At 38.3% G+C, this 15887-nt stretch overlaps 1 protein-coding gene across 1 annotated transcript; it reads left to right on the top strand.

The window, feature by feature from the left end:
• The first annotated feature begins 1536 nt into the window (after positions 1-1536).
• On the top strand, positions 1537-15883 carry grk5 (G protein-coupled receptor kinase 5). The gene is made up of 16 exons (XM_076303093.1): positions 1537-1841; positions 4885-4980; positions 5232-5344; positions 6810-6887; positions 7007-7107; positions 7302-7394; positions 7496-7559; positions 8174-8314; positions 12380-12570; positions 12922-12959; positions 13197-13286; positions 13817-14025; positions 14410-14547; positions 14914-15051; positions 15251-15409; positions 15654-15883. Exons 1-16 carry the CDS (start codon positions 1790-1792, stop codon positions 15729-15731), a joined length of 1779 nt encoding a protein of 592 aa, XP_076159208.1. The 5' UTR covers positions 1537-1789; the 3' UTR covers positions 15732-15883.
• The last annotated feature ends 4 nt before the right edge of the window (positions 15884-15887 follow it).

Raw genomic sequence — 15887 nt, 5'->3', positions numbered from 1 at the left:
TATCCTAATCGAATTAGAAGATAGAAGCTGTTTACTGGACAGTTTATTCACCATAAACCATTCAAGTCGTATCTTCAAAAGAGGATGTAGCAGGTCTATGTCAGCAGCACCACTTTACAGGAATGAATGTGTCTCTCACAAGAGAAAGAAAGTAATTGGTTAATTATATACATTACAGAAATTATGGTATGGGGTGGGGAAGTATTCTGAAAACTGGGATTGTTTTCATTGCTTACTAGGTTATAGCAAGAATAAACAATCAATACATTTGGAATGATAACTTGAACCTTTTTGGATAGCCAAACTGTAATTACTAATAGAATAATTAATAGAAAAGTATTACTATGCTGGAAACAAGTGTTTTGTTTATTGACAGCAAATCCTATTTCAATGTATAGTTGCAGAATTACTACATTAAGTAAACATCACACAGATGATTGTTGGACGTATGTATGCAAGGAGACCTGGCTGAGAACTAATGCAAATCAGAATTTTGCCATAGCAGAAAAGCATTAAAACATGAAAGACAAAGGGTGAACATTTCCATGATGTATATGCTGGATTTACAGAAATAAAGAGGATGGATTAGGCCTACTGGAGATTTAGGGTGTTTGTTGTTTATAAATAATGAATTGATTGATTGATTAATTAATTAATTAATAATGATAAGTGATTGCATCTCTAATTGAAGGAGAAGAGAAAATGCAAGCTTAGCATCTGATTTTGTGGTGCAGCAACCTATGGCAGCAACACAATGCACTTGCAATGAAATTGAATTACCTCATGCCGCTCTGGAGGTGGTGCTAGTGGTCCAGACTGCAGCCACAAAGTTGCGTGCCGATCAGCCTCAACATTGACATCTTCAGGAGTTGGCCGTAGTCATGATGTCACCATGCAAAAATATTGCACAAGCATGCACAAACAAGTAATTAGTTAAGTCAGTCACTTAGGGCATTCCAACCTTTTGACTAACACGTAGGCTATATGGACGGATTATGAACCTCTGGCACAGATGCTAAAGAAAATGTGCGCATGTTTTACTAATATAGGAAATTATGCTCTCATTTTAATTGAGAGCAGCGACTTAATAAATTAACAGATTATTCGGTATGCCCATACCGAATAATCTGTTAATTTATTAAGTCTCCCCATACATATTTCTTGGGAGAATGCCGTGGCATAGGCTAGGCTACTGTAGAGTTGATCCTTGAATAGAGCATGTTTTCATTATGATTAATTCACTCAGTTGGTTTTATTTAGCCTTGCAACTTGGTGCTATTCTGTTCTTCTCATCCCTTTCAGTAAAATTAGATGAGAACATATAACGTCCCTAAGGTAGACAGTCCTCGGTCCACCAAAAACTAATTTAAAAGCACCCTCATTAGCTCTTTGACGTGCATGCCTGCCATTCATGGTTACGATCGTTGCCTGAAGTTATGACAGGTAGCCTAAATGGGGATGGGCCACGTTTCATTGGCCCTGCAGTGACAGTGACTAAAGCAGTTTGAGTTTCACTACCTGTCATTCAGGTGAGCGTGAGAGTAGCCATGTAGGTGCATGTAGTAGCCTAGACTTACAAATTAGCTGTCTTTGGGTGACTTATCATGACAGTTTCCTTTTTTCCTAATAATGGTTTGACAAAATCATTTGTGTGACACTTATTGATGGCAAAGAAAAGTTTGACCGATGCCTTGATCGTTTGTATGCGATCAAAAGGTTGCTGAGGAGAACCCCGATATATAGCCTATATTTTTTCTTTTTCGATCAATTGGTTGGTGCTATCGTCTAAATGGAGATAGAAAATATGGTGGCAAACAATGCTCTGTTGAAGGCTAGAGAAGGTAAGACTATAATGCGTCTGTATAGGCAGTATTTTCTCTATCAGAATTCTTTGTCTTGCTGTCTTATGGTTTCATGTTTAAGATGTTGTGTTTATGTTATCAGGAATAACTGAGTAGTTTCTAAATAGCCTATTCATGATGAATAAAAGTAAACATCTGATAAGCAGATGCAGTTTAAGCACATAGGCTACTTCCTTCCATTCAGTATGCAAAGTGCATTATTCAGTTGTCTACTTTAAAGTGATCATTTGGTTGCTAGTGCATGCTTTACACTGTAGGCCTACATCTACAGGCCTACATTACTTTTTGGGTCAGCCGTGGCCTACTGGTTAGCACTTCGGACTTGTAACCGGAAGGTTGCTGGTTCGAACCACGACCAGTAGGAACGGCTGAAGTGCCCTTGAGCAGGGCACCTAACCCCTCACTGCTCCCCGAGCGCCGCTGTTGTAGCAGGCAGCTCACTGCGCCGGAATTAGTATGTGCTTCACCTCACTGTGTGTTCACTGTGTGCTGAGTGTGTTTCACTAATTCATGGATTGGGATAAATGCAGAGACCAAATTTCCCTCACGGGATCAAAAGAGTATCTATACTATACTATCTGATCAGGTTCTCTCTCAATGAAGAGAGCTGTGGGTCCAAAATTGTTGGGCATGATGTTACATGGTTACAATGTGTATTTGCTCTGAAAAGCTGCATGCAGCAAGTGCCATCTTTTACTTTTCCATCTGCTGCACACAGAGTTTTTCTTGTCTAGAAAAAGATGTGTAGACAGACAGACGTGTAGTTTAATGTGCTGGAAACACACCTTAGTCCACAGTTTTGTCATTTGCCATGCAATTATATGGACTATTCCTTTTCTAAGTTTACAGGTTCTTCCTTTTTCAATGTAGCACCCCTCCACCAAGTTCCATGAAAATTGATCATTCTTTTATAATCCTCCTGAAAGAGATAGACAAACCAAATTGTATGAAATGCTGTGCTCAGCAGTGAAAACATTTAACTTAACAAGAATGCAAGGAGTTCACTCTATGTTGACTGCATTAAATCAGTTTGAGGTCAAAAACCGGTTTGACCTCTCTCAACACTAATCTAGCCTCGCCTCGTCTGTCCTCAACGTCAAAGTACACATTACTTGGAGCTAAATTTAGAATCACGAAAGAATTTTGCAGCTCTTTCCTTATGCCATGTTAGTGTGCTTTGTTTTACATGGAAATGAGCTGTGTGCAGTTGCTGCAGAGGTTCATTAAGAAGGGCATAATGTAGGCTATAAAGTGTAATGTTATATTACTAATATAATATGTCAATGATTAAGAGTATGTGTATTTTCTACATCAGCAAAATACTGAACAAACACTGAGCAAAATATTTCGTATTACGGTGAAATCAAAAGTATTTGCATATGCACCCAATATGTGACATAAGGCCTTTTCATTTAGGTTCATTCTAAATAGCTTGTTTCTGCATACTTTTTTCCCTCCAAGGGGGAATATCATACCAGGATCTATTTTTAAACCGCCCATGCTTTTAGGAATAAAGCATGCCAAGGATTACTCAGAACATGACAAGCAACTCAGTCATAGAAACTGATAAGGAATGATAGGCCCCTCCCACCACTCCGCTTCATCAGTTGATTGGCTGGCTGACAAGTGTATTTTTAGTTCATGCATTCTATTCCTTCATTGTCTTGTGTTCCCAGTTTCAAATCAACTCATGATGTCAGACAAGGAGAGGAATAATCGGTTATAATAGGTTACTACTGACACAAGGGTGTCTCTGGTTTCATCATGCACAAGCTTGGTTCCTTTTCACCTCTGTGTTTTGTAAATACATTTAAAGAAGTAAAAGAATAAAAACTTAAAACGTGATGATTCTCAGATGTTCATTTCTTTAGACTGCTCTAAGGATTTACTTGTGGCCTTTATGAAGGCAACCCAACCTTATTCTAGAGATTTTTATAACATTTGGTGTCCATTAAGCCTTCGATTAAAAATATATTGTGTGTGCTAAAAAAAGCGTAGTTGGATTAGTGAATGGTGCAGGAATGTGTCTATGAACTCTGTTTAGCACTGCATCCATGACTGGTTTGTCTGGTTGCTGACATTGGTCCTGTTGAGTAACGTGTGTTTTGTGTGTTTACACGTGTTTCTTTACTACATGTTCCACTGAGTGCACTCCTCCTGTTGTGTTTGTTTTATGTCAAAAATGGCCGCTGCATTATAACTTAGAAATCCTTAGCAACACACATACTATCATCTAATGTTGTGATAGATTTTGTGTTCTATTCAATATAACCAGTTATGAACATCCATTTGCTATTTATGGCCTGCGGGCCTCACTGACCTGAGCTCATGCGTCAGAAAGGGGAAGATTCTATTGGGGAAAGGTTCCAGTGAGGGCTGGCATAGAAGCAAAGAGGGGGAGTGAGGGTGTGTTTGTGTGTGTGTTTTAATGTATAGAAGCACATATACAGTCCATCTGATCAATAATGTGCCTGGACTCAATTTTATACACTGACCATTTTCTCACCCATTAATTTTCTAATGGCTGGCCATTTTTGACCAGAAATACTCATGGGTGTTCTAAAGTTAAATAGAACACTCAAATTGTTATAGAAATTATCAACATTTGTTTTGTGTGTTCAGATACCCTGTGTTAACAAACTCAAGGAGCCTCATGGTAATCAGAATAAGTTAACAATATTTTTGAGAGAAAAGAATTGTCAATCGGTCACATTTGACCACGAACACAACCGGAGGGTTAGGAGAACACACAGCCACATTTACACACAACACACATAGCACATTTATAATTAATATGTGTAACTATTTCACATAAAAAACACTCTTGTCACACAGAGAACCATTACTTCCTCTTTCCTCTTCACACTGAAAACATTGGCATACACTATACGTTTAATGGGGTCTTATGATTCGGATCCTTTGCATCTAGATGTGCTCCCTAAGTACGAAAGCAGTAATAGAGACATATATGTCACTAATTACACCAACTTGAATTAACTATACATTTTCCACTGGTTCCCAGGCAGCGGTGGTAAACGGAAAGGAAGAAGCAGAAAATGGAAAGATCTTCTGCGCTTCCCCCACATCAGCGAGTGCAGGGACCTGGCCGACAACATCGGTGGGTTCTGCAGCTGGGGAATGGGTTTGTCTGTCTGAAGCTCCATGCAGTTTTGCTGATTTTCACAGTATTGTTTCAGATCTAATGCTCAACGATGTCTGCAGTATAGGGGATCAGGTGTTATTAACAATCCCGCATGATGTTGTTGTTGTGACTTTTTAGGTGAAGAATCATGCTTTTTCATCAGAAAAATGAAATGAAAAGAAAAAAAAGGTGGTATAGCTAGTAAGAGAGTTGCACTTGTGTTTCAGAGCGGGACTACTTCAGCCTGTGTGATGTGCAGCCTATTGGGAAGGCCCTCTTCCGTATCCACTGTCAGAGTGACCCAGAGCTGGACAGATGCATATGTTTGCTTGATGCAATGGTAAAAGCCCTTTTGAATGAGGAGTGTGTAGGCCTTGTATGTCATAGCATGTTGTACATCACATTTTATATAATAATCTTTATGTATTGTGCGTGTTGGGCATTGATTAATGCACAAATTGTAGGACTGATAGGTATACACATGGACATGGACTGTTCAGGCTATGTATAGATATAGGACAATTCATGATCACATGATATAAGCACTCCAAAGAACTTCTTGTACAGGCCATGGCTATTTCCAAACTGGACTATTGCAATTCATTGTTAGCTGGCCTGCCTGCGTTGATTTAGAATGCTGCAGCACGCCTGGTCTTTAATCAGCCAAAGAGGACACATGAAAATCTCTTAGTTTCTCTCAATTGGCTTCCTATAGCAGCCAGAATTCAAATTCAAATCCCTCACTCTGGCTTATAGGACACTTACTGGATCTGCTCCGTGCTATTTGAATTTCATGATCCAACCGCTCACTGATGAGCATCTACTGTACTGTGTCAACCAGCCATTAACGCTAGGAGGTCAGATTCAAGATTCTTTTCCTCGGTGGTTCCTCGTTGATGTTCTGCGTTCCTGCAATAGTTTTGCGTTTTTTAAGAGGGGACTTATCCGTTCAATTTACACTTAATTAATTGATTTGTAGAGTAATGGCTTGTATATTTGTCTTGTTTATATTCATTATTGATATTTTATATTGTATTGATATTATTGTTATGATTACTATTCTGCTCTATGTAGGCTAACCAACATTTTGTAAACTGTTACTGTAAGTGTTACTGTTAAACATTGTAATGTTCATATTCAAGTCGCTTTGGACAAAAGCGTACATAACCATAGCCAAATATAACATATCTGACTGAATTCACTCAATAGGTCTACCTGATGTTTTTAACAATTGTGCTTGTTTGTAGCATGGTTTGTGAGAAAAATAGTGAGGAGAGCCTTATTCCAAAGTTATAAATTACCTAAATCTGCAAGTAAATGTATTAAAAGTTGAATAGCGTGCACAAATTCTTCAACAAGTTGTCACATTGCTGTAGACGATTTGTTGTGTTGATGACGTCAAATCTCACATAGATTTTTATCAAATTCACCGTACCTGGGAAACATGAGGAAATAGGGCTGAAGACCAGATTATATTACAGTTTTAGATAGATTAGAAATCACTTGTCAGTCTTGTTTCAGACACATGCATATCAGCATACTGTATCTGTACTATACTGTACTATATCAGCAATACATTTATAGTTCCTGCTCCAAAACAGTGCATGACGATAGGTACTGTATTAATGCATTTAGTTTTTTTAAAAAGTCTTTTTCTAACTTGCACACAGAGAGGGATTTATTTTTGAAGTTGAGCCTGTGTTCACTTTAGGTACTGTATTGAGCCCAGCTTTATTTGGTAGTTTATTGGTGCAAGAGTCTTGAATAGATGTGATTGCTGAATTGTCTCATGTGTATGTCTATAGGACAGCTATAACCAAACGTCTGATGAGGAACGGATCAGCCGAGGCAAGAGCATCATCGATCAATACTTGAATAAACAGGTATCCAAGATTTAGGGTGCACATATAGCTATAGTCAGGAGGATTTGGGAAATGTCATCCTAACCATCTCTCTGTCTCTGTCTCTCTCGCTGTGTGTGCATGTGTGTGTGTGTGTTTAGTCTCCTGATTGTGTACAACAGGTCGTAGACAGCCATAGACAGCAATGCACAGAGAACCTCAAGAGTAGTCCCTACAAAGACGTGTTCAGCGACTGCAGAAGGTTAGCCACTTCCTCGCTGTATGCAAAATGCCCGAGATAAGGCTACTGTATTCATTGCAAAGTTGCTTTTGCCTACATGCCAAACATCATAAATGATTGCAACACCATTGCAACCAAAATCGTTGGTGATCTCACCTAATGTTAATGACACTACAGTAGGTTTTGACCTGAAAGGACCTTTACTGTCCCCACAGGGCCATTCATGACTACTTAAAGGAAGAACCCTTTGCAGATTACATGAACAGCATTTACTTTGACCGTTTTCTTCAGTGGAAGATGGTGGAGAGGTCAGTGTCAAAAACAAGCAAGAAAACAATTCAAAGTTTTTCAGCTGTCTCAAACGGCAATGAATGATTAATAACAGTATTTCTTTGTGTTTTCTTCTCAGAAAGCCAATCACAAAAGACTTATTCAGAGAGTACCGAGTTTTGGGGAAAGGAGGGTTTGGGGAGGTATTGTTTCCTTTCAAATTGAAATACTTGCTTAATAAATGATACATAAATAAATAAATAAAACTACAACGGCGTATTAGGGCCACACATGAAGAAAAAAATATATTTTTGCCATGACAAGATTAAAGTCGACATGTCAACATTAAACTCGACATGTCGTCATTAAACTCGACCTGTCGTCATTAAACTCGAAATGTAGAGAATAAAGTTGAAATATCATGTTGACTTTAATCTGGACATGATGTCTTTATTCTTGTCATGTCCATCAAAACTAGTTTGGAGAGAAAGCGACCGCTCCACAGTAGCTGCCACTGAATCCGGACAGTCAATCTCAGACTCAATCAGTTGGCCGACAACTCAACAAAATGCCTTGTGTAGCCTAGATGATTTGGTGAAATTGTAGGGTACTAAAGAATCAGGTTTAGCAACAAGAAAATCCTCGCTCTTTTAGAGTCGAGAATAAAGACGAAATGTCGAGAATAAAGTCGACATGATATTTTTATCTCGTCATAACAAAAATATATATATGTGTGGCCTTAATACTCACCGTATAAAACATGAGAAATGATTTAATTCTACCATCAGTCTAAAATAGCTCTCTTTTCTCTATGCAGGTGTGTGCTGTTCAGTCTCGAGCAACAGGGACTATGTACGCATGCAAGAAGCTGGAAAAGAAGAGAATAAAGAAGCGCCATGGAGAGTCCTTGGCCCTCAATGAGAAGCAGATCCTGGAGATGGTCAACAGCCGATTTGTGGTGAGAAATCCCCAGCTCCATCCACATCATGCCATAGATACGTTTGACATATAGGTCACATCATGCCATAGATACGTTTGACATGTATGTCACTGCCCCTTTGCCAATTTTGTCAACATTGTGCAACATAACATGTGGCATGTTTTAACAACAGTAAAGCTGGGTACCACCCCAGCTATTATGAAAGAAATACGATTCTCATCTTAGCTTCCTCTATTGTACAACTTGCATGGACAGAATGAATATATATATTTACAGAATATGTCATGCGACATATGGGTCAATGACGTGACACTCATTTTTTTGTGTACATATGGGTTACATACATTTAAAATTGTTAAAATTTGAAAATAATTTGACAAATTATTTTGAAATATCATTTTCATCAAACCCTAATCTTAAAGTTTTGGATTTATTTAATTTTGAAAGAGTATTAACTGAATTTGGGTAAAATTGTCAACACGGTGTAACCACAAAAACATGAACCAAATAAATACACTTGCTGAAAAAAATGTAAAATTCTCTCCAAAATCCCTTCTAAAATAATCTGGCATGATCTTGCACAAGAACTTTTCAATATTTAATACAAGTAATGAAACCCCATTGTTCTGAATGTTTGAATTAATATGGGGAATCGTGTCTGTCACCTTAAAATGTCAAGTGGTGTAACCACCATTTAAGGAGCAATTTTGTATGTATTATGTCAGAGAATCATGTGACAGGAAATTATGTCATAGAGAAGGACCCTTCAAGACCCCAAGTGCTATGAGTCAAGGTTAGCAACTCTCTTAAAGTAACATAATAGTGTTTTTAGGCCATGACCAGGCAAGCTTAGGTTACATGTCAAATGGTATGACGTATTAAAAATGTTGATAAATCATAATAATCATAAAATATTCAATTTAATGTAAAAACTGTGTTTGAATATTCACATAAAGGTGAAATGTGTACACAGTTGTCCATAATAATGCCTGCAAATTTTGCTTTTAAATAGAAATGTCAAATGGTGTAACCGGTTACACCATTTGACTCTTTTCTGTTTAAGACCAGTTTGATCAGATTCAGGGCCAAGAGTATGTAATTTTAGGTGCCAATTATGTTATTTTTAAAATTGAAATAGTGACTAACTGTTTAGCATGAACAATAGCTTTAAAAAGGTTTAATTAGATTGCAATTTAAGCGATTTTTGAAATGTCAAAGCTTTTCATTTTAAATTTAAACTTCCATAATTATTTTTTATATTTTATTATGATGCATGTAAACAGTATGTTCAAATTATAAATAAATAATATAAATGCATTTATTCTATATAAAATGTACCTATTGTCCCCCAATGGATGCCACTTACAAGCAAGAAAAACTTGTCTCGCCACAGAGTGCATGTGAACGCAGATCCTGCTGTTGGTCGGTTGTTAAGAAATGATCATACCCACTCTTTCACTCACTCTTATTCTCTCTCACACACACTTTGGGCCCTAATTTAGCAATATAAAATGCATGGTCACTAGCAAATAGCGTAAATACGTTTAGGAATTTGTCCAGTCCACATTCGGGGTGGTTTTGTTATCAAACGTCAGGTGCCTGGCGCAAAAAGGTGGCTCTTATGTTTCTTAATCAGTCATGGGTGTGTTTTGGGCTTAACATCCTTTAAACCAATGAGGAGGACATGTCATTCCCTTTAACAGCAAGCAGGGCAACTTCAAACAGTGCATCAGTATTTTGATAGTCAGCGGTGTATTTGAAGAAATCTGCTTGTACGCAAGACCGTATGGAACAGGTATTCCACTAAGCCATTCTTTACTAAAACCGAGTAGAGTATAGGCTACACACATCTGCACTTGTCTATTAATTGAACATATAGGCAAAGTGAAACTAACTTCACTGTGGTGTCATAGTCAACGACAAAACAGTTATACACAGTTAATTACTTTTAATATTGACTGACAATGGGTTACCAGCAAAAACATAGCCTGAAAAAAGCAAAACTTCCCCCTATGTTCGAATGACTGAATAAATAACCTAAGGACATTTATTCTGCAGAGGAATTGCTGCTTACATCTCGTGACATCTCGGCCGAATCCAGGATTCGGATTCGGCCGAATATTGGATTTTTTGACAGGGTTCGGTTTCTGCCGAACCTTAGAATTTTTCCCCACCGAACCGAACCCTACGCTTACACTATGCGCGCTACACTGGTCGACGTCATGACACCGCCTTTGATTATAGGAAGGTGTTTACGTAGGTGGCCCGTTCGAATGCAGTAGCTCAGGCTGTGTGAGTGAGAAAGTGAAAATGGAACTCGTGAGCAGAAAAAGTGTTGTTTGGCAGTACTTTCAGTCCAAAGAAGGTGATTCTAGTCGAGCTACATGTTCAATTTGCAGTTAAAATAAAATAAAATTAAATATACACTGCTGTGGATGTTATTTACTTCATAAATGTGTTTACTGTGTTAATGGACTGAGGATGGAGTAGGATTCGGTATTCGGTTTCGGATTCGGCAGAATCTTAACCAGTGGATTCGGTATTCGGCCGAACCCCAAAAATCTGGATTCGGTGCATCCCTACGTGACATAGTGCGTCTTCAGCTGTGTTTCATATGCGCCTTTCGCTATAGACCAGGCTTTTCTTGGTCAGTGGCGTAATGCTTTTTAGACGGTATAAGATAGCGATTTTTAGATCATGTGCCAGACCACACCTTATATCGGTAATTGCCACACCCCTGGGCGCATTATTTAATAAAAGTGAAGTGTAAGATAGGAAAAAACTTTGCGTCAGAATAATAATACGCTTTGCGCCAGGTTTTGCATCACGAAAATAGGGCCCTTTATCTCACTCTCTTTGAAAATAATGGGTATAGACTGAAATTGTATGAGAACTGAATTGAAATCAAATAGAACACAAGTTTCTTCATTGATGTTATGAAATGATATTTGATATGGAATATGATGAATGACATGAATACATATCAAAATATCCAATTCAGTTTACCTTGATGCCTATTTTCTGTGTAAATTTCTTGTCCTATTGCTATAAACGTTTCATGGTCAATTGGTGTAACCGATTTATGTCAATTGGTGTAACTAGTATTTTGTCTAAAATACTAATAATGTACAAAAAAATGAATATGGATAATGATTTAATACTCTACTTTACTGTAATAATGGTTGTTTAAACCATTTTTACTCAAATGGTCAAAGAATAGACCGAAAACAAGATGTTTACAGCATATGGTCTTGCTCAGTACAATGAAAAACCCATATAATTTAAATGTAGAAATAAATATAATAAAACATATTCTCATAGGATATTACAAAATAAACTAATAATTTTATGAGAGCAATTGCATGAACTCTAGGAGGTGTGAAATATTAGATATTTGTCATTTTTGTGGTTACACCATTTGACAATTTAACAGGCTGTTAGTTCTATCTTTTGTTAAAAAATAGCATACACGTCATATTAAATAATATGAATACAACAGAAATACAAAGTATACACTTTAGCAAACCTCAGGCATGTTTTGTTTTAAAGGTTTAAACATATTTTTTATTTTTTCATCTTACCAACCCTTATCTGTCACTGACCCATATATTGCATATATTTTTGCAAGTTTGTGCTCTCTATGTATGTAATATTTACTGTGTGTCAAAATCAATGTAGTAAATGCTGGGTGTTTTAAAATATTAAAAGTACAATGAAAGGTTGTTGATATTTGAGATGAACATCCAATTGCATGCAATTAAATCACCCGATCAAATTACACCCCTTCCCTCTGTATCTAAAGCAATGTGTTGATTGGCTGGAATTGTTCATAGTTCATTTGAGTTATGTGTCTGTTTAAGAACAGAGAGGTTTTTTGAATGCTTACACTGAATAGCTAGCTATATAGGACTGCAAAAAGCAACTCTGAATTTGACAAAAAAAAGTATGAGATTGGGATTGTGGACTGTACCTTTAACTGCTTGTGAAACCATGCTGCCAAAGGGCTGTATGGTCCGATTCTTTTACTAGAAACAACCTGAGATCTGGAACACAATAGCCATTTAATTTCACCCTGTGCCACAGGTCAGTTTAGCCTACGCTTATGAGACGAAAGACGCTCTCTGCCTGGTGTTAACGCTGCTGAGCGGCGGAGACCTGAAGTTCCACATTTACAACATGGGCCTGCCTGGCCTCAGCAATGAGAGGGTGAGGTTCTACGCAGCTCAGGTATACTGCGGGTTGGAGCATCTCCATCAGAAGTCCATCGTTTACAGGTGACGCACAGTATTTGCCTGCATTTGTTTATTGCACACATAAATATGCATGTTTTGATTTGAATATCACTTTTGGTTCATACTATTCTGCTCTGTTCCTCTTTACTATTTACTTGTGTGTTTACTTATTTCTTCTCCGTCTTTGTTGTTAACTTTTTGTGCATGTTATCAGTACATGTAAATAAAGAAGCATTACACATATCAGATCCACAACCATTTTGCCATTATGTCATATAGACATCCATTAATACAACCCTCCCTGTTAGGTTTTCAGTGGCAACTTATTATGCCTTTATGTTACAAATACATCCATCAATATGACTTGTTTTTATTATTTTTCAACACTTTTAGGGATCTAAAGCCTGAGAATATTCTTTTGGATGATGATGGTAAGTATTTTCATCACCTTCTTTTTCCTTGACTGGGTCTTTTGTCATAAGCAGGAAGTTTGTATCAAGTCCTTTTATCATACACTGCGCCCAACCCAAACAGGCAGAAATGTTTCCAGGAAGTGATCACTGAAAAATTCTTTTAGCATTCTTTTAAATTTGCATTCAAATGATCTGGCCCTAAATATAGAAACATTTTATGAATGCAACTTGTACTTTGCTGAATGGTGTTCACAGGACACATCCGGATATCAGACCTGGGTCTTGCCGTCACACTGACCAAGAATGGCGAAGCTCATGGCAGAGTGGGGACAGTTGGTTACATGGGTATGTGCTGAGTTCAGTCTAAATGACTTATAGCAGAGACTTTCTAATGAGGAGACACAGCACACAAAAAATCCTCCATAGAAATGCATGGGGCTAGTTTGTAACGCCGTTGTCTACACATATCCCACCCCTTCCTCGGCAAAACGTTGACATGTAAATACATTGAGCCAATCATGTGGTGTGTTGTGAAGACATCTTGCCAATCTGTCGTGAAGCCTTGCGCACACGCATTCCTGCTGAATAGGATGCCCGACGAGTGCCCAAAAAGCGTTGCTATATGGCCACCGAGTGGAGGGACTTGCCTAAAAGGACTTTGCTTATAGTTTAAAGAGAGTGTGCATAACACATGTGTGTTCTCTATAGACACTTTAAATGCAATCTTCTGAATATTAGTCTAATGTGAGATTATGCTTTTTGTAATGTGTGTGTAAAATGTAAACATGATTGTATAATGTGCATGTGTACTGTGAATGTGCTTATGCAAATGATCAAGTTTCAACTTTAAATTGTTGTTGTTGTTGTTGTTACAGCACCTGAGGTGATAAAGAACAAAGGTTATGACTTTAGCGCTGACTGGTGGGGCTTGGGGTGCCTCATCTATGAGATGACAGAAGGATCCTCTCCTTTCCGTAGCCACAAAGAACGTGTGGATAGGAAGGAAATGGACAACAGGGTTCTGGAGACAAAGGAGCGCTACGGGTTCAGATTCACTGCAGACACCAAAGCCATCTGCTCAAAGGTGACCTCTCATGGACACCATATGGGCTGTTCAGTGACTAAATTGAGAAATTGAGTGGGAATACTTCAATCAGTAATGAAACAACATTGATGATGTGGTATTGCTGTTACTGTTTCACATGATTGACATGCACTTGACTGATGCAGAAACATTGAATTAGTCCATTTCACAAGATCTCACCACTAGGTAAACCAACTTCCACTGAAATTTCAGGCTGTGTGCTGTCAACAAACATATTATGTAAAAATGCACTTTTGTGCAGAAATTGTGAAATGGGCTATATTTGTAGATATTGTCAGTGGTGCCAAATGGGAGGTCTAAGCAATTTTAAGCAATCCAAATATGGGGTTCTCCCTCACATTTCCCATCTTTGATGTCGATCAGCTCTTGGCCAAAAATCCTTCCCAGCGGCTGGGGTGTCAGATAGAGGGGGCTGCAGAGGTCAAAGATCACCCCTTCTTCAAGGACGTCAACTTCCGGCTGCTGGAGGCTGGAATGCTGAAGCCCCCGTTTGAGCCTGATGTAAGTTCCCTCCCTCCTGTGGTAGAACGTTCCCCTTTCTATATTCTTTTTGTCAGCTCTGAAGAAGTTTCTATTCTAGGAACCATGGTTTGTTCCAATCCCCAGTATCAAGTTCCGTGCATCTAATTTCCTCCTCCACAGTATTAGCTGTGCAGCAATTACCCAGGTTAACACTAGCTAAAGCAAAGACTGGTTTCGTAGACCAAGATGAAGGAAATGGAAATAGTATAATGCATTATGTCACATACCTAATCCCTGCCTGATATACAACATTCCTTTAAAAAAAAAAAAAAAAAAAAAAATTCACTAGATGCTCACTACCGAATCTATTTTTACACTTTTGTTTATCCATTTCTTATACTCCAGCCAAGAGCCGTGTATTGTCAGGATGTGCTCGACATAGACCAATTCTCAGCGACACGAGGAGTGAGCCTGGATGTGACGGACGAGGATTTTTATGCCAAATTCAACACTGGGGCAAGCCCTATCCCGTGGCAAAATGAGGTATAGAGCTTAGTCATCCCTATTATTACCTCCAATCAAAACATCTAAGTTCCTCAGTTGCTGAAGTAGGGCTGAATCTGGTGCTGTTTAAAATGACTGGAACCTCAACAGGTGTACAGGAGCCATCGAGGCAGACTCAGTTGACTACAGAGATATTCATTGCTGAACCAAGTACTCTCTTCTATCTCCTTCCTGACAGATGATCGAGTCCGAGTGTTTTCAGGAGCTGAATTATTTTGCCCAAAATGGGAACAGACCGGCGGATTTGGACTGGAGTCAGGCTCCCGAGCCCCAACACACACCACAGCCCCTACAGAGACATAGAAGGCCCCTATTTCACTGGCTCTTCAAGAGACAGGTAACTCACAAATAATACTACATACTCATTATATTATCAAATAATACTCATACTCAATATATTAACAAATCTTAAAAAAGGTGAAGAGAATTGTCTGTCAGGGACATTTCTTAGGTCATTACTGAAAACCACAAAGGTTAAGCAAGAAAACCAGCAGGCATGTAAATACTGTGCCATTCCAGAAATTCCACTATTATTGCCTCTCTGCTAACTGATGGATTTTTGCTGCTCTCCTTTTTTCCAGAATTATTTCAAGGAGAAAGAGAGAGGATATTCGCCAACCAGCCAAAGTTCAGAAGACCTGGTTAGGACTGCCCTTTAGAGGTGCACAGTATGTTGCATGAATGTGCGAGAGAAAATGTGCCTTTTTATGTTTTGTCTTCTGTTTTCTTTTATATACATCAATTTTTGTATATTTATACTGTTCTGTCCATCCATCTTGTATAATACTGAGTTTGACCATTTGGGAATGACAAAT

The sequence above is a fragment of the Alosa pseudoharengus genome, unplaced genomic scaffold, assembly GCF_046254945.1.
Source record: "Alosa pseudoharengus isolate Yale_2024_CS ecotype anadromous, Long Island Sound unplaced genomic scaffold, YU_APseudo_1.1 YU_APseudo_1.1_scf_24, whole genome shotgun sequence".
NCBI classification, from domain to species: domain Eukaryota; kingdom Metazoa; phylum Chordata; class Actinopteri; order Clupeiformes; family Clupeidae; genus Alosa; species Alosa pseudoharengus.
The sequence above is the reverse complement of the archived record's forward strand: the minus strand, read 5'-3'. Positions and strand labels throughout refer to the sequence as shown.

What these genes read in the sequence shown, in the direction of transcription:
- grk5 (XM_076303093.1), top strand. Translation starts at nt 1,790, where the DNA reads ATGGAGATAGAAAATATGGTGGCAAACAATGCTCTGTTGAAGGCTAGA. An exon ending in ATCAATACTTGAATAAACAG is followed by an intron (nt 6,888 to 7,006) that starts GTATCCAAGATT and finishes GTGTGTGTTTAG; the next exon opens with TCTCCTGATTGTGTACAACA. An exon ending in CCAAAGCCATCTGCTCAAAG is followed by an intron (nt 14,026 to 14,409) that starts GTGACCTCTCAT and finishes GATGTCGATCAG; the next exon opens with CTCTTGGCCAAAAATCCTTC.